The sequence below is a fragment of the Trichosporon asahii genome (assembly GCF_000293215.1).
Source record: "Trichosporon asahii var. asahii CBS 2479 unplaced genomic scaffold scaffold00071, whole genome shotgun sequence".
NCBI classification, from domain to species: Eukaryota; Fungi; Basidiomycota; class Tremellomycetes; order Trichosporonales; family Trichosporonaceae; genus Trichosporon; species Trichosporon asahii.
In genome coordinates this window covers 198,000-218,258 of record NW_014040854.1, presented here as the reverse complement: position 1 = coordinate 218,258, position 20,259 = coordinate 198,000, and the positions used below count along the sequence as shown (strand labels likewise).

The 20,259-nt window shown below is 59.8% G+C and overlaps 7 protein-coding genes across 7 annotated transcripts; 2 read left to right on the top strand and 5 right to left on the bottom strand.

The window, feature by feature from the left end:
* Window positions 1-73: 73 nt before the first annotated feature.
* Window positions 74-7,054, bottom strand: A1Q1_04944 (uncharacterized protein; the record flags this gene model as incomplete). The annotated part of the gene is made up of 5 exons (XM_014321751.1): window positions 74-1,445; window positions 1,542-1,888; window positions 2,016-3,155; window positions 3,211-6,903; window positions 6,941-7,054. The coding sequence occupies 5 exons, from the start codon at window positions 7,052-7,054 to the stop codon at window positions 74-76; spliced, it is 6,666 nt and encodes a 2,221-aa protein (XP_014177226.1).
* Window positions 7,055-7,216: 162 nt separating this feature from the next.
* On the bottom strand, window positions 7,217-8,445 carry A1Q1_04943 (cell wall chitin biosynthesis-related protein; the record flags this gene model as incomplete). The annotated part of the gene is made up of 5 exons (XM_014321750.1): window positions 7,217-7,360; window positions 7,417-7,485; window positions 7,550-7,831; window positions 7,934-8,217; window positions 8,265-8,445. The coding sequence occupies 5 exons, from the start codon at window positions 8,443-8,445 to the stop codon at window positions 7,217-7,219; spliced, it is 960 nt and encodes a 319-aa protein (XP_014177225.1).
* Window positions 8,446-9,055: 610 nt separating this feature from the next.
* Window positions 9,056-10,864, top strand: A1Q1_04942 (phosphoglycerate mutase; the record flags this gene model as incomplete). Its single annotated transcript, XM_014321749.1, has 5 exons — window positions 9,056-9,123; window positions 9,215-9,382; window positions 9,455-9,476; window positions 9,521-10,637; window positions 10,830-10,864. 5 exons carry the CDS (start codon window positions 9,056-9,058, stop codon window positions 10,862-10,864), a joined length of 1,410 nt encoding a protein of 469 aa, XP_014177224.1.
* Window positions 10,865-11,423: 559 nt separating this feature from the next.
* On the top strand, window positions 11,424-14,037 carry A1Q1_04941 (uncharacterized protein; the record flags this gene model as incomplete). Its single annotated transcript, XM_014321748.1, has 4 exons — window positions 11,424-12,491; window positions 12,554-12,956; window positions 13,021-13,293; window positions 13,376-14,037. 4 exons carry the CDS (start codon window positions 11,424-11,426, stop codon window positions 14,035-14,037), a joined length of 2,406 nt encoding a protein of 801 aa, XP_014177223.1.
* Window positions 14,038-14,172: 135 nt separating this feature from the next.
* A1Q1_04940 (uncharacterized protein) lies at window positions 14,173-15,999 on the bottom strand (the record flags this gene model as incomplete). Its single annotated transcript, XM_014321747.1, has 8 exons — window positions 14,173-14,790; window positions 14,931-15,037; window positions 15,085-15,095; window positions 15,160-15,200; window positions 15,259-15,336; window positions 15,419-15,677; window positions 15,731-15,840; window positions 15,886-15,999. The coding sequence occupies 8 exons, from the start codon at window positions 15,997-15,999 to the stop codon at window positions 14,173-14,175; spliced, it is 1,338 nt and encodes a 445-aa protein (XP_014177222.1).
* A 636-nt stretch (window positions 16,000-16,635) lies between these two features.
* A1Q1_04939 (uncharacterized protein) lies at window positions 16,636-17,820 on the bottom strand (the record flags this gene model as incomplete). Its single annotated transcript, XM_014321746.1, has 3 exons — window positions 16,636-17,352; window positions 17,408-17,451; window positions 17,682-17,820. The coding sequence occupies 3 exons, from the start codon at window positions 17,818-17,820 to the stop codon at window positions 16,636-16,638; spliced, it is 900 nt and encodes a 299-aa protein (XP_014177221.1).
* Window positions 17,821-19,594: 1,774 nt separating this feature from the next.
* On the bottom strand, window positions 19,595-20,257 carry A1Q1_04938 (uncharacterized protein; the record flags this gene model as incomplete). Its single annotated transcript, XM_014321745.1, has 6 exons — window positions 19,595-19,624; window positions 19,662-19,717; window positions 19,756-19,878; window positions 19,920-19,999; window positions 20,052-20,137; window positions 20,189-20,257. The coding sequence occupies 6 exons, from the start codon at window positions 20,255-20,257 to the stop codon at window positions 19,595-19,597; spliced, it is 444 nt and encodes a 147-aa protein (XP_014177220.1).
* Between the last annotated feature and the right edge of the window lie 2 nt (window positions 20,258-20,259).

Here is a 20,259-nt window from a genome sequence, read left to right as displayed (position 1 = left end):
CAACACAAGAATTACATTGACCTATTTATTACGACTGACTACGCTACAGCTCTGGGTATCTCGAGGCTCTTCCTTACAGCTCGTCCTCAATTTCAATCACGTCTTCGGTGATGCGCGACTTGCGTCCGGCTCCCGGGACATACTCGCCGCGGGGCAGCGCGACATAGTCGGCTTTTTCGGAAAGCTCCTTGGTGCGCGCGTTGAAAATGGTATAGTCGATCGTGTCCTGGACAAGGAGACGGTGGATGTGGACCTTTTTCTCCTGTCCGAAGCGGCGGACACGGCCGATCGCCTGCGTCTCGGTCGAGCGGTAGTTGAGCAGCGTTGGGGTGAAAAGGGGACCGATGAAAATGGCGTGGTTTGCCATGGTCAGGTTGGAGCCGGCGGCGGACGCATCGTTCATCTTGAGCACGAGGACACGCGCGCTGTTGCCCTTTTGGAAGGCGTCGAGCGTGTTGGCCTTGGCCTTGACGCCGCCAGCCAGGGTGACGTGCCCGATGCCACCGGCGTCGAGCGCCTCGGATACCTTGGCCATGAGGTCGTCCCACTGCAGGAATACGAGGATGCGCTCCTTCTTGGGGATCGAGCGGATGAGGTCGACGAGGCGCTGCAGTTTGGCGCCATAACGGCCAGAAGAAAGCTCGCCCTCGACACCGAGCGTGGAAACCTTGACAATGTTGGTGTGGCGCACAGGGGCGTGGCACGAGTCGGGCTTGACACACTTTTGGTTGTTGACAGCTTCCGTCATGCACTGGAGACAGGCGACGTGACCACAGCAACTGAGGATGGCCATCTTGTCGTCGGAGCGAGTGTGGCCACACTCGCTGCCCTCGAGGACGGCGGTAGCCTCGTCGCCGCGAAGCTGCAGGTTGCGGACGACTTCGAAGAAGCGCAGCGAGCGCACACGGCCGACGAGCTCCTTGGCGAGACGGCGGAGGAGGTGGGTTTGCTCGCGGAGCTCCCACTTGACGTCCTCGGGCTTGCCAGAGACCTTGGACGCCTTGCTGTCGGCGGGCACACCGGGGATTGCGCCCTTTTCAAAGCCGCAGCTCTCGAGCACGGCAATGAGACGCTCGGCAGCCTCGACGTCGCCGTCGTGCTTGGAGACGTCAAACGACAGCTTTGCCCACTCTTTGAAGGGTTGGCGCTCGTCCGAGTTGAAGCCGTTCTTCTTCTTGACGTAGGCGTGTAAAGCGACAGCGTTGTTGATCGTGCGCCGCAGGTCTTCCTCGCACGCCAGGAGCTGGGCACGGCGCGCAGAAGCAATGTGCTCACACGCCTCCTGTGCCGTCTTGGCGTCAAACTTGCGGTTCGTCAGGTCGAGAGTGAAGTGGCAGCACCGCTTGAGTAGAGCCTCCTCGGCGGTCTTGGAGTCGGCGAGGGCCTCCTCGAGACGAGCGTTGCGGTCACCGACTGTGACGTTCTTGAACTTGGTCTCCTTGCGCCTGATATGTCAGTTTGTCTTACAAACAGCGACTTACGCCTGCATCTCCAGCGCCTGCAGGTGGTGCTCGAGCTCCAAGTAGACGGCGCCCTCGGACGCGGGGAGACGGATCGAGTGAATGTGCTCGGTCGTCGGAATGTCGTCAATCTCGGCAATGTTTTGACGGACAAAGGTGTTGAGGAACTCTTGCGCGAGATCGTCACGACGACGGTGCCAGGCAGCAGAGTGCGTCTCGCGGAACGCGTGGAAGCGCTCGGCGGCCGTCTGCTCCTTCATTCTTGCCTTCTTGGCCTGGGCACTGCCCTCAGCGTCGTCCTCGACACCGAGGTGAATGCCCATGAACGTGGCGATCGTGCGGATAGACGCAAAGTCATCGACCGGAGGTGTGCCGGAAAGCACCCATTTGTAACACGAGGATAGACGGAGGACGGCGGCGAGTGGGCGCTTCTCGAGATACGTGAACTCGTCCGCGATGACTCGGCGGAACCTGGCGTCAGCTAACAGAGGAGGTGTCAACTCACCTAAACATGTGCAGAAGGGGGCAAGAGAGCAGCTTGTGGTTCTTGCGGACGTTGGCGCTGCTGTACGACTCGGTGCCCTTGGCGTCGCGGAACGACGGGGCGGGGATGGCCATGTCTTCAGAGCCGTCATCCTCCTCGTCATCGTCGTCGACCTCCCAGCGGCTACCAGAGGCCGACTTTTTCTTCGTCTTTTGGGGCTGGGTAGCGTCATACTTGTCGCGGTACGCGGCACCCTTCAGACGCTTGCCAAAGTTGGAAGCACGCAGCTCGTCGCGCTTGTTCTGGGCGTCCTGCTTGGACTTTTGGTGAAGGTCCTTCATGAGAGCGACGGCATTGTCGGCCCCGTCCTTGAGCGCCTCGGTCTCCTGGCGCAGCGTCTCGAGGGCCGTGTCGAGGCGTTCCCCGAAGAAACGGCCACCCTGCTTGTCATTCAGCCAGCCTTCGGGCTGCGCTCCGAGATACTCGAATCGCTCCCAGTAGACGTCCGAGTCGAACACTTCGGCCGCCATGATGACAATGTCCGCCTTTGAAATGTCGGCGATGCTGACGTTTGCGAGGTCCTTCATGGTCTGGATGACGACCGTGCGGAACATTTTGCCAGTGAAGCGCTCAATCTCGCTTGGCCACTGCTTGCTGAGGTGACCAGGGACGATGATCAGAGTGGCTCGGACATCGATCAGTCCGGGCGGCTCGGGCGTGTCGCCGTCAATCTCGTTACGCGTCTCGGCGACGAGGGCGAGGGAAATGATCGTCTTGCCGTAGCCCACCTGGTCGGCGATGACACCACCACGAACCATGACGGGGCGCTCGGCCTTGCCCTCCGCGCGCCAGCCAAGGGCGGGGAGAGCGGCCTCGGAGATTTCCTCCTCGACGAACGTGTGCGTCTTGCCTGGAGCCTTCTCCTGCTGCAGCATCCACCAGAGCGACCTCAGCTGCTCCTTACGGAGGGGCAGCAAGAAGCCCTCCGGTTGAGGGTGCTGGGGGTCGCGCTTGTTGCTCGGGAGGAGGAACACGCGCGGCGGCTGGGGCTCCTCCGCCACAAGCGACGTCACGAGGCGCCACGAGAGTACCACATCGTCGCGTCCAGCATGGGGCAGACGCGCCATCGCTCGGTGGGCAAGGGACGAGGGGTTGAGGCCTATGCGGAAGGAGCCCGTACCGTCGTCGAGACGCAACTGCACAGAGAACGGCTGCGGCCTGTGCTTCAGGCGCTAAAGTCAGCAAGCACAGGGCCATATCACTCACGTATTCGTAGACACCAGCCTCCTTGCGGTCCTCGAAAGCGATAACCGTGCTCATCGTCTTGGTCGTCTTGCGACCTGCCTTGTCAAACTTGCCAGATTGCTTGATCCAGTGGATCGTGGGAGGGCGCGGCGCACACTTGAGGCACGTCGACTTGGAGTCATTCAGAACGCTCCAACTGGAGAAGCTGTCGAGGGGCGGCAAACGCTCCGTGATCCAGGCGAGGTTTGCAAACGTCGTGTTACCCTCCCTGTCGAGGTCGACCTGGCCCCAGGTTCCCTTCGTCCACATGCTCTCGGCATGCTTGGCGTCGAGCGGCACGGTGACCGACAGAATCGCCACACTCTGGTCGCAGTCAGAGGTGGCGTTCGAAATGACTTCCGACGAGCTCGGGATGGCAAACGTTGCCTCGTCCGCGTGGGCAGTGACATCGTCGACGGCAATGTTAGTGCCTTGGACGGCAGTCAGCTTGGCCTCGGTGGCCACGACCCAGCCGCCGGTGACGTGGAGCTTGGGAGTTTCAGACGTCCGAGTGGACTCGCGCCACTTTCTGTCCAGGGAGGCAACGATGTCGCGCTCGGTGCCATAGTCGACGCGCTCGATGGAAGTGGAAAAGACGTATTGGTCGTCGGACGAGTTGCCAACACGGTCCGCGTTCAAATAGAAGAAGAGCGGCTCGTCGCTGTCACCCTCCTGCTTGTGAAGCGAGGCCTGGTTCTGGCCGCACCTGGGCAGCAGAGTGTAGATGCCCGACACGTCCCTGTCGAGAGCACGCTCTGCCTCGGGAGGGACGTGAACGTTGACCTTGGACCAGCGCTCGTTGCCGACGAACTTGCCCTGGAGACCGAGCGACGCCTGCCAAGTCGGAACCTTGTCGCCGCACCCGGTGACCTCGATGCGGAACTCTTGCTCAGACGGGACGCACACCTCCCAGTCACCGCTGAGGACATTGTCGCTGTCGGGGTCGAGTCGCATGCGAGCGACGGGACGGAGGAGCAGCTTGCGCAGCGGGCTGTTCACTGGCTCATCGACAGGAGTCTTGATCGTGAGACGCCACTCCGGAGTCGATTTCAGCCACAGTTCGAGAATGGCCGTCTGGCCCTCGTACACGGCCGTCCATGTGCTCTGACGCTTCAGGATACGGAAGCGCAGCTCGGTATCCTTGACACCCTCGACAACAGCGTCACGCCACATGCTCCACGTCGCATCCGGAATGGAGCCCTTGCCCTCCTGGCTAGCCCTCCGACGCACAATGTCGAGAGAGGCGGGCGTGAGACCAGCGACCTTGACGCGCATGGGCAGAAGAGACTTGAACAGGCGCTCAAATTGCGTCGGCTCGAGGCGCTGAGTGTGGCACCGCTGGTAGGCGTGCTCGGGGCGACCTCCGCATGAAGTGCAGGAGCGGTAACCGCAGAGCGTGCACTCGTCGATCGGAGCGGAAGCGGTTCCAGACTGTCCTTCGCACTCGCAGTGACGCGAGCTCTGCTGCGCTGCACGAAGAACCTCTTGGAGTGGAGCCGAGTCGACCTTGGCGAGATCAAGGCGCTGAGGCGTCAGAGAGCCGCTTCCGACAATGGTCGCGGGCTTGTTCTCTGCCTCCTCTGCCTCCTGCTCGGCAGCCGCCTTCATCGCGTCCTCACCCTCCTCAAGCTTGTCAACAGTCAGCTGAAGAGCGGCAACAATCGAGGCGCCGACGACCGTCGAGGTCATCGCATTGCCTGCGAGGTCGGCAAGCTGGTCTTCATTTTCGCTCGTAAGAAGAAGCTCGCGAACGGGAATGCCTTGCAGAGAGAGTGCCTCGCGACCGATGACGGGTCCACCTCGGTTTGTGACCCACGGGATCATGTTGGGCGTCAGACACTGCGCCAGGGCGGTACGCGATGAACCCGTCTGTCTGTCAACATTCTGGGAGACGTTCCAGATGCACGCCTTGAAGCCCGAGTCGATGCCCTCCTTGGCCATGCGGAGCGTGGAGATTTCGAGAAGGTCGACGACACGCTCTGTCTGCGCCTGGAGCCAGTCGTTCCACGTCCAGTCGAGGCCCTTGCAGACACCTGCCTCCTTCCATGCCGTGAGCGGACGCAGATTGCCAAGCTCCTCTTCCTGGCGCGCACGGGCATGACGCGACTCGCAGCGTCCCCAGTCGGTCGGTTTCCGCTGCGAGCCATCGTTGTAGTACTTTGCAGCGGCGAGGTCGAGACGAGCACGGTGAATGTCGGGGTGGTCTGCCGGCAGCAAGAATGCCTCGAAGGACGAAGACCAAGGTCGACGGAGCGCCTTGACAGTTTCCATCCACTTTTCCGGCAGGTGCTCTGCCTTCTTCCCTTCCATCGGCGTCGCGTAGAGATAAACACGGGTTCGAGTGTGCGGAATGTAGAACTCCTTTGTGTCCAGTCGAACATAGTTTGCGTCATAGTTGATCTCGCCAAAGTACTGCACGACCTTGTCCCACGGCGCACTGCAGACGTTTTCGAGGAGAACGACGGGCGGCCTGTGCTTGTTGACCCACTGCAACATGCCGCGGAACGTCCGTCCCGATTCGCCGTTCGCGTCAATGTCCTGCTTGACATTGTTCAGTCCGGAGTAGTCGACACACGATGTTCCCGCAATCAAGAGGTCGACATTGCCGGGAACATCGACGAGGGAGCCGTAGGCGGTGTGTGCCTTTTTGCGCCCCAGCTCGGTCACGTCACGGAAGAGGATCGGCGGCCGGAAGTTGCGCTCGATGTAGGCCTGCTTGAAGGGCTCGATCTCGCAGGAGAAGACGTGCTCCACGTTGAGCTTGACATCGTACTGCTCCTCCATCGACTTGGCAATCATGTTGAGGGCGAGCAGGGGGGACTCTGTGCCCGAGCACATGGTGGCGACGCGGAGTTTGCGCCCGTTAAGCCGCTTGACGACGTCGACGATCGTCGGCACGCGGGACACCATGTGATCAAACATCGCCGGGATATCGTGAATCGGCGGAAGGGCTTCGTTGGCGCTGTGAGCGGCACCGGTCGACTCTTTGATGTTGAGCGGTTTGATCTTGGGCCTGAACGAGCCACTGGGGTCAGCCTGGCACAGAACGTCTACTGACAGCTTGACGGCCGCCTTCTTCTGACCCTTGTTCGCAACACCCCAGCTGCCATGCGTCTTCTTGGCGACCTTGGCCGGCTTGGAGGGCTCAGAGTCCTCGTCTTCCTCGTCAAAGTCGTCCGCAGGGCCGTCAGATTCGGAAGCGACAGCGTCGTCGTAGTCATCATCGTCGTCGTCCTTTACATCGTCGTCCTCTGGAGGAACAAACTCGTCCTCGTCGCTCTCATCCACACGCGGCTTCTTGATTGCGCGGTTCTCCTTGCCCGGCGCGGGCGCCTTGGCCGGCTTTGTAGCTTTTGCAGCGGGCTTAGGGGCCTTCTTCACCGGAGTCTGTGTTGCCGCTTTTTTGCCCATGAGAAGCGAGAAAGGCGTATCTTGTCCTCGTCGGGGCGCTCGCGGGTTCTTCTCGTAGAACGCGACGACCGGCGGGTCATCGTCGTCAAACTGGTCCGCTAAGGTCCATGTACGCTCCTCCTCTGGGTAGTTCTTCCAGTGGATAAAGTACTCGAGGACCACCTTTTTGCCGTACTGCTTGAGACGGGACTTGACAATGTATTCGACCTCATATTCCTCCTCCTCCAGGTCGGGCACATCGCTCTCCTCACTGGGCGATTCCACCTCCTGTAAGTCAGCAAAGCCATGTGTTACAACTCACCCTCTTGCGCTTGTTTTGCAACTTGCTTGTCGTGAGGGGCATGACCTCCTCGTCCGAGTCTACCGTCAGGTCGGTGTAGCTTGCCGGTTTCCGCGTTCGCCGCTGCACCGTCATGGCCATGAAGTAGTGTTAGGAAAGTCAATCACGCGTCGCGTCCCTCATGTATGGACGCGTCTGGAATTTGGTTCCGTGATCAGCCATCAGACATGCCACTTCAACAAGTTGCCACCGCAAGAATGCGTGAATGTACAGAATGCATTGTCCGTTACAAAGAGCCTAGTAATGTGAGTTGTACTCCTGGCCGTTAAACTGGTCGTAAGAGGAGGAAGACTTGGAGTAGCCGCCCTGGTAGTAGGCGTTGCCACCGTAGCCGCCGACGAGCGAGCCGCCGGCGCCGCGGTACGCCGACTGGGAGTCGTCCTCGATGTAGTCGGTGTTGGGCTAAAGTCAGCATACGAATAAAGCTGTGTACTTACGCCGGAGAGGAGGGGGTCCTTGACCTCCCAGACCGCAACCTTGGAGCCGACCGAGAACTCGAGATCCTCCTTCGTGATCGCTAGAGTTAGCAAAACCCGACAGTATGAACTCACAGTCCCAGTACTTGTAAACCATCATGACGGTGAACAGCATGCAAAGAGTGAAGAAGAAGACACCGTCGAGGTAGTGGGAGATGGCGTCGCAGATGGTTGTGCTGAAGGCGAGGAGCAGGATGCAGCCTACGACGTAGAAGCCGATGCCGAACAGGAGGTCGCCGATGACCCATCGGTCGTCGAGGGTGCGGATAACCAGGATAAACTGGGATACAATGTAGATGACGACGACGATGAGGGGGTACACGAGGTAGGTGATGAAGAGTCCCATCGTGTTCTGGTAGTTGAGCGTTCCCCATCCCTGGAAGGTGCCCGCGGCGACGATGAAGCAGATACCGCCGACAAGAAGACAGGAGAGGCGCAGGAACTGAGCGTTAGCAGACTTTCAGAGCCGCAAACTCACCCAAAGGCTCATGGGAGTTCCGTCCTCGTAGAGCTGGAAGCCAACGAAACCGTTGACGAGCAGGCACCAGTACAGAGCGCCGATAGCGCCCGCGTAAATAGCCGTGAACCAGGGGTATACAACGTTCGAGGTCGGGATGACGGAGGAGTCAAGGAAGGCGCCGAGGAGTTCGACAAACATGTAAATGTAGAAGAATAGGACGATCTCCTTGCGGCCCACGGCCGTGTATTTAGATCGGACGTGGAAGAGCATAATCAGAGTCATCGCCAGCGCCGCAATGTGCACTATACATGTGGCTGCGGGTCAGCACGGAACGGCATGGGCAACGCACCAGGCTGGAAGACGATCTGGGTTCCGAGCTGGACATTTCGGGCATAGCACGTAGGGGCAATGCCGGTCGAGCTGCCGAGCAGCGGGCATACAGTAAGTTGGGCTCTTTCACAGACCCAATCGAAGGATCCAAACTTGAAGGGAGCGGCCGTCGTGGCCGAAGACGGAGCGGTCGTGGTCATGGCGAGGAAGGAAGGGAAGGCGAGGAACGTGGGTGGGAACGGTTGCGGAGCGTCTCACGGGGGCGGTCGTTGCGAGGCTATGCACAGCACTGCCAGATGTTGGGTATGATGACGGCCGCGAGGACGAACGAGCAACCAGCGCGCGAAGTTGAGAAGGAAGACCCAAGTTGGGATGGAGAAGAGGAAGGTGCAAAGATGGACGTGACGAGCGAGGGAGGAGGGTGATCGTGAGCTAGGGTCGTTTTCCCTGTACCAATGTGAAGCGATGCGAGACGTAGAGGTCAGACCCACCGTACGGGTCCAGTCCCACCGCCAGACCAGGCGGCCAGGCAACCAGGCGGAGCCTGTTTACTCAGGGTGTCGCGCCAGGGCGGTCCGTTAGGGTTTCACGCGCGATATCAAAGTCCACCGCATTTCAATTAAATGGGTGGCTCAAACAAATCCCCAATCCCCATTCACCCGGCGGCATCATCGCACATGGAACCCCGCTCGGCCCTCGGCTCCCATCCGGTCCGATAGCGACCTGTGACGTTCGACGTTTAAGTCACTGCTCCATTTTATCTTCCTTCAACCTTCTCTTTCTTGTTGAGAGGAAAACAACGCCGTCAAAATGTCTGCCCGTACCGCCGGAAGCCCCGAGCACGACTCGAAGAAGCAGAAGACCTCTGTTAAGAGTAAGTGCGCTCCGTACCCCCCAGACCATGCTGACGCTCGCAGAGAAGGTCTGCCTGATGTAAGTTGTGCTGCGCGCGCAGTGTCTGACGAACAGCGTCCACGACGGATGGGGACTTTCCGACGAGGAGAAGGGCAACGCCATCTACCACGGCACCACCACCAACATGGACCACATCCGTGACAAGCACAACTTTGCCAAGCTTGACGCTTCCGGCCTCGCTGTCGGTCTCAAGGAAGGTCTCATGGGCAACTCGGAGGTCGGGTGAGCACAGCCGGTGAAATCCTAGCTGACCACAGACACCTGAACATCGGAGCCGGTCGTATCGTCTGGCAGGACATTGTCCGCATTGACCAGTGTACGTCTATGCGGTCACGATGAAGCTGACACACAGCCATCAAGAATGACGACTTCAAGAACCAGCCCGCCATCGTCGACTGCCTGAAGCACGCCAAGGACACTAACGGCCGTCTCCACCTCATGGGTCTGCTGTCCGATGGCGGTGTTCACTCGCACATCAACCACCTTATCGCGCTTATCCGTGCTGCCAAGGAGCAGGGTGTCCCCCACGTCTACATCCACGCCTTTGGTGATGGACGCGACACTGCGCCCAAGTCGGCGACCAAGTACGTCAAGCAGCTCCAGGATGCCATCAAGGAGATTGGCTGCGGCGAGCTCGTCACCTTTGTCGGCCGCTACTACGCCATGGACCGTGACAAGCGCTGGGACCGTGTCAAGGTCGCCGTCGACGCCCTCGTCAAGGGCGACGGCACCAAGGCCGACGACCCCGTCAAGGCCATCGAGGACTGCTACGCCAAGGACGAGACCGACGAGTTCATCAAGCCTCTCATCTTTGGCGACGACTCGACCCGCGTCAAGGACAACGACACCATCTTCACCTTCAACTACCGCTCCGACCGCATGCGCGAGATCGTCTCGCTCTTCGCCTTCCCCGACGACCTCCCCATCGAGGTCGACATTCCCAACGGACTCTACATCACCACCATGTCGCGCTACAACCCCGAGTGGACCCTCCCCGTCGCCTTCCCTCCCGTCTCGATGGACAACGTCCTCGCCGAGTGGCTCGCCAAGGAGGGTGTCTCGCAGGCGCACGTTGCCGAGACTGAAAAGTACGCCCACGTCACCTTCTTCTTCAACGGTGGTGTCGAGAAGCAGTACGCCGGCGAGGAGCGCTTCATGATCCCCTCGCCCAAGGTCGCCACCTACGACAAGCAGCCCGAGATGTCCGCCCAGGGTGTCGCCGACAAGGTTGCCGAACTCATCAAGGAGGACAAGTTTGACTTTGTCATGTGCAACTTTGCTCCCCCCGACATGGTTGGCCACACGGGTGTCTACGACGCCGCCGTCAAGGCCATCACTGCCACCGACGCCGCCGTCAAGACCATCTACGACGCGTGCGAGGAGAAGGGCTACGTTCTCTGCATCACCGCCGACCACGGAAACGCCGAGCAGATGATCGACCTGAAGACTGGCCAGCCCCACACTGCCCACACCACTAGTAAGTCGCTCTTTTGCAACGTTGCTGACCACAGACCCCGTTCCCTTCATTGTCACCGGCGACAAGGGCACCATCGAGGTCAAGGACACGCACGGCGCCCTCGCCGACGTCGCCCCCACGATCCTCTCCATCATGGGACTCCCCCAGCCCAAGGGTGAGTATGAGTGTTGTCGCAATGCTGACGATTTCCAGAGATGACCGGCCACTCGCTCGCCACGAAGGAGTAGATCATAAACATATTAGATGGGAGGATAAAATAACACGCATGCATGTCACGTGATCCAGTTGTGTCGTACAAAAGTGCCCTTCCCTCTGACCTTTGTTTCTCCCAATTTTCTATACACGGAGCCCGTCCACGAACCTCTGCTGGGGCCTTCTACCAGCAGTGTTGACACTCGTGGAGCGTTGATTCGCAGTGGTGCTCTCAGAGCAACCGGGAGCTACTTTGGCTCGCGCAATAGGGAGGTCACTCCCGTTGACGGTGGGAGTCACAATGCCCCGGACATTTTGTACGCAATGCACGATAAGAGTGATCGGACTGTCTGCCCGCTTGAGCCGGAATGTGCCGTACGACGGTGGCTTTGTTTGCATCCTCGTCGTGACACGACGCGTTCACCCTTCACTGTTCTGTCGTTCCTGGTCATCGTTCGAAAGGCATCAGCCTGACAGTCAACGGCCGTCTATTCACTCGGCTCCACCCATCGGCCACCGGCCACGCGCACTGGCGTCATCGGCACGACCCACCAACATTCTGACCCTACCTTACACACACACACACGTAGCAGAATGTCGGTCTTTCGACGTTCCTCCCGCCTACCACCAGTCTCAGACTCGGACGACACATCGCCATCGACTCTCGCCGCTCCTTCCGTATCCGTCGCCGACTCGTCAGACAACCTCAGCGCCCTATCCACTCCTTCCACCCTCAGCGTTGACAAGAGCTCCTCTCGCCTGTCGGCCGCTCCCAAAGCCAATTCCCGATTATCGCCCTTGCGCATCGTTTCGCGCTCGCGCTCCCAAAGAGACAGCGGCACGATCGCCAGCCCGCCCATCGCGGTTCCACCCACACCCACAGACCCGAACACAGACAAGAAGCAACCGCCGGTTGAGACAATGGCGGCCGACGACGACACACACGCCCAGGCGCCAGCGTCGCCTCCACCGGAAGGCGCACCCGGAACCGCGCCCGTAGTAGGCCTGGGGGCGGCCGCGCAGGTGGCCGCGCAGCAGCAGCGCGCAGGGCGGCACGCGCACCGCGACTCGATCGTGCAGCGCGTGGCTGAGCGCCTGCAGTCTCCCCATGGGCATGGGGAAGGTAAGCGGCGGCGGCGACGCCGTCCTTCCACCACGTCTACCGCCGGCACCGGAGCCTCCAACATGAGCCGCACGCCGCCCGTCCTCCCCGCCTCCGCGAGTACTAACGGTATCGCGGCGGCACTGGCCAAGTCTGGCCTACAGATCACGGGCGACGAGCAGATCCTCAAGGCGTCTGCCGCCAACCGCGCAGTGTCGTCGGCGGGTCGCTCGCCGTATTTGGTTCGCCAAGACTATGAGAGCGACGAGGGGTACGGCTCAGAAGACGAGAGCGACGTCCTCACCGACGACGAAGCACTCGACAACCTCCCCGTAACCGGTTTCGCCGTCGCGAGCAACCGCCGCAACGCCGAGTTCCACTCCCTCTTCCCTACAGTCGACGAGGGTGACTACCTCATCGAGGGTGAGACATTTCGTCGTTCATCACTGACAACAGACTATGGTTGCGCGCTCGCAAAAGACATTCTCGTCCACGGCCGTCTCTACGTGTCCGAGAACCACATCTGCTTCCACTCAAACTTGTTCGGTTGGGTCACTGATGTGAGTGGTGCTGCTTGTCTCGCTCACCCCAGGTTGTCATCCCGTTCGCCGATGTGCAAGAGATTGAGAAGAAGATGACGGCGCTTGTCATCCCGAACGCGATCGGCGTGTACACGTCCAAGGAACGGTACACGTTTGCGTCTCTGATTTCGCGCGATTCGACATTCGACGTGCTCATGAACATTTGGCGCATCGCGCACCCGGACATGGAGATGACGAGCTCGACGGCTCCCAACGGCGCCGACGACGCGGCGTCCCCGGACGACTCTGCCGTCGACGACAGCGCGGCCAAGGCCAAGGGCCTCCCGCACAAGTCGACGCAGTGCGACTGCTCCAAGACGGGCGGCCACTATGCCGAAGTCGCGCTCGACACGACCTTCCCCTCAACGCCTGAAAAGGTGTACAACCTCATGTTCAACAGCGGGTGGTACCGCACCTTCATGTCCGAGTCGCAAAAGCTGCGAGGTGAGCTAGATTTCAGGCGATGACTGACGGTTAGACATCGAGTCTTCCGAGTGGCACCCCGGAGACGACAAGAAGCTCATGCGCACGACATCGTACATCAAGCCGCTGTACGGGTCGATTGGGCCGAAGCAGACCAAATGCCACATTGTCGACGTACACGAGCACTGCGACTTTGACAGCTACATCACCATGGTCACGACGACACGCACGCCCGATGTCCCCTCTGGTGGCGTGTTCAGCGTCAAGACAAAGACGTGCTTTACGTGGGCGAGCGCGAGCTCCACGCGTGTGCTGGTCACGACGGAAGTCGAGTGGACCGGCAAGTCGTGGGTCAAGGGTGAGTGAGCAGCGCGAGCGAAGCGAGCGCCGCTTCGTCTGGGTACCCAGGTCGTGCGAGATTGAGGCTAGCTGACACCCAGGCATCGTTGAAAAGTCCGCGGTCGATGGACAGAAGCAGTACCACGAAGACCTCGCGCGCGAGATGCGCGCGTACATGAAGGAGCACCAGTCCGAGTTTGCCGTGGCCGGCGCCGAGCCCGACTCGGAGGCGTCCGAGGCTGCGCCGTCCGAGGCCGAACCCTCTGGCCCGACCAAGGCGCAGGCGTATGCCGAGGCGGCCGGGCGGCGCGGCAAGAAGCCCGAGGACGAGTACTGGCTGCTGCAGGGGTGCCTCGACTCGATCACGAGCGGGTTCAGCATGATCGCGTCCGGCATCGGCACCGGCGCCAAGCTCGTCACGGACATGATTGAAGAGAGCCGCTTCTCCAAGACGTCCCTCATGGTCGGCGTCATTGGCCTGCTGCTGCTCAGCAACGTGTACACGTACTGGAACCGGCCGGCGAGCCAGCACAAGGTCAAGCGCCTGCAGCGGTTTGGACCTAGCGACGACGCCGTCACTGAGGCCGTCAGGCAGATTCTCGCGCGCAGAGCAGCGACAACACCAAAGGAGGAGGTCGCGCAGCTCGTCCACATGCTCGATGAGATTGAGGCGCGCGCTGCAAACCTGCGCCAGCTGCTGCTCGCGAGCAGCGCGGTCGACGACGACAGGGAAGGCGTGCTCGTCATTAATGAGATGGACTAGGGGGTTGTTCACAGTAGTGTTTTCATGCATAGGTATTTACGATGAATCTGATACATAAGAAACTATCACAACAGTCTGGGTTGGTTGATACACAGGTATTCGATACACATTTATACACAGGTGGTCGATACACATTCACTCCGCGGGCTCCCGCTTGATCAGCTTGCTCAGGCTCCCCGCGTCGACCGCATACTTGCTCGCTGGGCGGCGTCTCTTGCGCGGTCCCTTAGACGGCAAGAGCACCTTTGCAGTGCTCGCTTCGGACTCAACCTTGATCTCCATTTTGACCTCTTTCGGCATCGGCTCTCCCTCCTGTTTCACGGTAAGAGCGGGTACACGCCCGACCGATGAGGTAGATCCAGATGTGGCAGGTTGGCGAGACGAAGCGTGCAATCCGGCAGACGAGGCAGGACCAGAAGGCATGACACGGGTCGATCCACCGAAGAGTGCTGCCGCATTCGTCAAGAGGGGACCGCCGACGAGTGCGTTCAGCATGCTCATCGGGTTTCCAATGTTCAGATGCAGGTTCGTTTCGCCGAGGTTACGGTTCGTTCCGGCGTTGAGGTTTACGTTGAGGTTCAGGCCCAGGAACGGCGGGGGATCTGCATTGTCGACGACCGAGAGGTCCATGGCCATGAGCCAGTCGGCACCGTGCTTGGGCGACGCAGCAAACCATGCGCGCGTCTCGGCTTGAGTAGCCAGCACTGCGTCGTCGGGAACAGCACCCATGAAATTTTCATGCAGACTGTACAGCTGTCGGTCGTTCAGCTTTGTGTTGAGTGAGAGCGAGCGGGGTTGGAAGCGCGCTGCAAAGTTGCGAAGCTCGGGAAGCGACGAGTGCCTCGCGAACGGGACGACCTGCAGTTAGCGCCAGGCCCCTCGAGGTGACTCACAATCTCGGTCGGCCACTCAATCTCTCCTGCACTTGCCTGCTGGAGAGTAGATCGAAACGCGGCAGCAAGAATGTCCGACCCGGCAAGGTTCCACTCGCCCATCTTTACTTGAACAACGCGCCTGCCGTTAGCCCCATCAAAAGGAACAACTCACTGGTCCTGACACTGCTCGCAGCGAAAGTATCTCTCGCACGCGTGGAAGCGCACGTTCTCGTCGCTGGTCACGAACGGTTCCATCAACTTGGTGGACACGGCCTGGTACACTTCGCGCTTGTACCGATCAACATGGACCTGTGGTCAGAAGGGCCCGCAAGAGGTGGTGGCTCACCCGAGTCTTGAAGGCCTTGGCAACGGCAATGATGACTTCCTCCCAGCCCCAGCACCAGGTGTTCAGGAAGAAAACCGTCTCCGGGGGGTATTGCGCCATGCAGTAGATCATCTCGCGCAATGAGTCCTCCTGCGGTCAGCGGCGGAGAAGCAGAGCATACTATACCTTCTGGGGCATGTCCTGGGTGTCTTCCCTGGGAATGATCAGCGAGGCTCAAGGAGAGTAGCACCCACGATTGGCTCGTATCGATGTAGATACGATCGAGCCGCCGGATCGGACTCGGGTCGGGGGACGGGCTGTACGCAGGCACCAGGAACTCTTGCAGCACAGGTTCACGCATGAGCTGCTGCATGTAGACCTTGTCCGCCCGCACGTCGCCCGTGTGCAAGACCGCCTTGTCCTTGGAAGTGATGAGGAACCTAGGGTTGTCGTCAATGAAAAGAGGTCAATGACTGAATTGAAGCGAGCTCACATCGCCGATCCAGGGCAGTGATTCGCATCAAGAAGGGTGATGCTGACGACGCAACGTTCCCCGTTGTGGATTCCCAGATCAAACTCTTTGGGAACGCCGTAGGGGAGAGTCTCCTTGGGATGTCAGCCAGGCAGACCCAGGAGCAAATCGCGTACAATGTTGTTCGTTTGGCGGCGTTCGACAAGCCCGGCAAACTTCCTCTTGACAAGCTCCGTGTTGCCTTCATGGAGTTTACGTCGATTGGGTGTCTCCTCGTGCCGGAGCAGCATGCGCTTCGTGTCGGGGTGACATAGAATCCTGCCCGTAAAGTTGTTGCTGAGCCCTTGCAAGTGATCCGTGTGCACATGGGTCAACAAGAACAAGCGCGCTGGGGGTGCCGGAACGGTGACTTCGGGTACCAATGGTCGGGGAAGGAGCCAAACGTCTCTCGGCTTTGCGCTCGTGAAGCAGTCCACCCGGATGAGCGGAAACTCGAGCAAGTGACCATCTCAATGTCAGCCACCTACGTTGCACCTGCTTGCAACCTACGATAGATCCCCGCCATGGTCTTGATGAGCTTGATGTATATTAAGTGGCTGTTGGGATGTGCTGCAGTCCTGGTATTTCAATGGACACATGACATCAGTTGAGTCAGCTTGGCTCAACCGGCGCGCGCTGGCTTGGAGGTCGGCTCGATTGAGTTTGCGTGGCCTAGTCCAGGAACGAGGGATCCAGGCACGCACCCTTGGACGCCAAAAGTGGGCCTCTTGATTCAGCCCGGCGACTAGCAGCGGCGCGGCCTCCGCAGTCCCATCGTTATGCGACAGATCTTGAGATCGATAATTGATAACATATACAATATCACAACATGTCTAGTCCAAAAGTCCAAATGCAATTCTAATTAGTTTGTTCATGAAGAGTGCCGCCTAGAACGTGGACCAGTCGAGAGCACGCTCTTGAAGAGGCGTGCGCGTTCCCGTCGACTGAACCTCGTCCTTGCTCCAGGAGGAGGCCAAGGAGCCGCCTCCCTCCGCATCAGACTCGGCGTCGCTGGCGTTGGTCGAGTGAGCCCAGAATGGGCGTGCGTTACGCTTCTGTCGCAGGAACAGGCGCTCGAGCTCCTTCTCCTGAACGTACCGCCGCTCCTTGAGCGAGGGCGCAAACAGGGGCGCCGCGGCACGCGCGGTCGTTGGAGATCGACGAGAGTGAGAAGCCTGAACGGCCAGCGGGTACAGAGAGAGAATGCCCGAGCGGTCCATCCAGTCCTCGATCGGTGCCAGCGGGGTCTGCAGCTCCGAAATGGTGGGCTGCGACTGGGACCGGTGGAACGATGGGCGAGGCGAGACGAGGTCGGCGTCGGGAGCCGAAGTGACAGAACTCGTCAAGCTCGGAGTCGTGGCATCGCTAGCCCTCCGCTCAGCGTCGTCCTCGGCGTAACATCCGTCACAGACTCGCAGGTTCTGCACGGCGAGCGCGCCCTTCGAGTTGACAGCGTTCAGCGGAAGACGGCGGGAGGAGTGCGTGTTGCAGAAAATGAGGCCACAGCGTCGGCAGTGATGACGCCGAGGACCGAGAGATAAGGTGGTGCTACCGAACATGGTGGAGCAGAACGGGTGGTTGCAGAGGGCAGACTCCTCATCCAGCTACAGGGTCAGCTCCACTTCTCCGATCACGTTCCCTAAAGTCCTAAAAACTCACCTGCCACTCGGATTTGGGCTTTGCAACCGGCAAGGACGGCTGCACTGAGCGGAGAAGATCCACACAGCACTCCATGTTGTCAGAGTTGGCGCTCGTCGTCGAAATCCCACTCTCGCCGGACGAGCGGCGGAGGGGAGCCGGGCGGTCGAGCTGGGCGGCGTTCAGGTCGACCTTGCTCGTAGGCTCGGACCGCGGCGGAAGGAAAGCCGTGGACGAGTGAATCGAGGAAGTAGGGGAAGCTAACAGTCAGCACACGATAGTCGAATCTACTCACAAGCAACCTGGGAGGGTCCGTCGGTCACCGGCTCATCATCGTTGACAACCACCTCGAGGCGAGGAGGAGCGGTCGGAGCATTGAGCTGAGTGGGGCGGTTCAGATGGAGAAGAGAGGCGCCGGCGTGACCGGAAAGCATGTTTGGGATCGCTGAGTGCTGCGAGTTGTGGGCGAGGGCGGGAAAAGGGGTTGTGTTCTGATAGTCGTGTGACTGACGTGAGAAAGTCGGAGCAGTCACTTGATGATCTTTGGGGTGCGCAGAGCCGAGCTGTTAAAAGGTGCCGAGCAGTTCAGATGTGTTGGTAGTGTATGTAGATGGGAACGATGTTGTGCAAGGGGACTGGGAGATGAGGGGACGACCAAGTATCGGACATCTTTAAGAATGACCTATGGATGATTGGTGGTGGACGGTGAGTCCTGGAGGCGTAGTTGGTGGCCGACAGGAGCAGGCGGCAGAGGGCAGGGGCAGCTGGACGGCCCATGCTACGTACTGGGCGACCCTGGAAAGTAAGGGTCCAAGGGGTGGAGTCAGCACACACGCGTTGGGTGCCTCTGTTCCTCCATGCCCGACTTAGGTCAAAATTCGTGGCGGCGAATTGGCCACTGAGCCACCCAATCCAGGGAGTCCAGGGCTGGCCACCCCCAGGGGTCAGGGCCCAGGTGGATTTCCGAACATTGCGCCGGACAAGCAGAGGCGCAGAGGCTCAGTCCACCTCCGATACTCCGTTGCTACAGGCTCCAGAACCAGGTCCAAGATCTCGCTGGCCGCCACCCCCTGACGCCGCCTGGCCTATAGACCAATCGTGCAAGCACGGCCGTCGCTTAATGTGCTTGGGCTATTCCTGTTCCAGGTCTCTGGAGCACCAGCCTAGAGCCGCTGTGCTCCGTGCTGCGTCGGCCATCCGTCCGTCGCTCACTCCTGGCACAGGTTTCCCGGGAGCGTGTCCATGGTTCCCTTCGGTGACTGCCACAGAGATCGCCGTCATTCATCGGTGACCTGGTGGTGCTGTGCTTCCATGACTGCGCGTGCGGCGTTAAAGGGTTCTCATGCAGATCATCGTCGTGCACCCGTTTGCAGAGGATTGCTGGAATGCCTACACCTCGTGCCTTGGTGCTGCGCCCGCTCAGCGTTTGCATGCAACGCACTGGCGTTCATGGAGCTCCGTCGCCCACTGGCTTCCCCGCGTTCCCCGGGATGCGTGCTGCACACACTAAGCAACACTAACGCTGGCGAGTCCGCCAGTCCGCCTTGCCTCGTAGGTCACATAGACATGCCCGGACATGGCGATTATTCAGAGGCCTCGGTCTATGAGTATGCGAATGGTTCAGGTTAGTGCATTCTCTTGAATTCTGTTTGCACGTGTCAGATCTCTGTGCCGAAGGGGTGCCGGCCCGGGTTGACAAACGGCCCGACCTGCTTGGGCGAGATTAGACCCAATTGAACCCCGAGTATCATTGAAGCCCGAGTGTCCAATGGAGCCACGGAGGCATTCGGACGGCCGAGCCAGAACTTTAACGGCAAGCACGGCGAACGCACGCGGGTAAAGCCCGGCCAACCGCCCTCAATTCAGTGGCGACCGCCGCATCCCCGAACAGGACGGACTCTGCTGTCAGGATGACGGAGATGATGGAAGATGTGGAGCACGACTATAGACATGATACTCTGGTGAACTGGGGTATGGTTCACTGCATCACACCGCCGGCTTTCTGACAACTGCTCGTCAACCTCACACGCTCCGCGCACGCGGGGCTGCAATGCCCACAGCCCACGACGTCATGGGCCATCTGGCAACCAAAGTTGCTGCCACATCTCGTGACAACGCTTCCTCCAGAGCGAATTGACCTTCCGCTGCTGCCCGTCTGGGCAAACATGTCGTGACAATCGTTCATATGCCAGAGCATGTTACAACAAACTAGGCACCCCCGCGGCGCTTGACAAAGGTCTGTGTGCGTCAGCGCCAGACTCTCAACTCCGCTCACCTCAAGGTCGGACCGTGTCGCAACCGCAAGAACCCATCGTCGCTCGGCGTCCGTCACTGCAAGTCAGAAAAAGAGTCTCGGCGACAACACTGACCGAGGGCAAAGTCCGTGCCCTTCTGATTGAAGAAATCCTCGAGGTTCTCCAGTGCCGTGTCCGGGGTGATGACAGTGTAAGGGTGCGATTTTGAGGAGACAGGGAAATGGGTCATATACGAGGCTGTGAGAGTCAGCCAAAACAAAAGAGCTCCGTGAGCTCACCGATGGGATCCGACGGGTTGACCTCCTTCCTCTCAAACTTTTGCTTCAGAGCGGGCACGGCGAGGTAGCCGATCGGTCGCCTGTTGTCGTTGAGAACACTGATGTTAGCCGTGCTAGCAGCAAGCATCTCACGGGAGCTGGTCAAACTCGCGCTCGTACGCCTTCTCAAGCGCTATTGACAAGGGCGCCTTGTAGTCGACGCAAAAGGCGGGGGGCAGCTGAAGGTCCTTTGCAACGTCAGTATGTTGTGGAAGCGGAAGACGACGCACCTCGACGACAGCTCCCCTGTAGCGCTCACTACGCGCAGACGCAGGTGTCGGAGTCGTTTCGCGGTCCATGT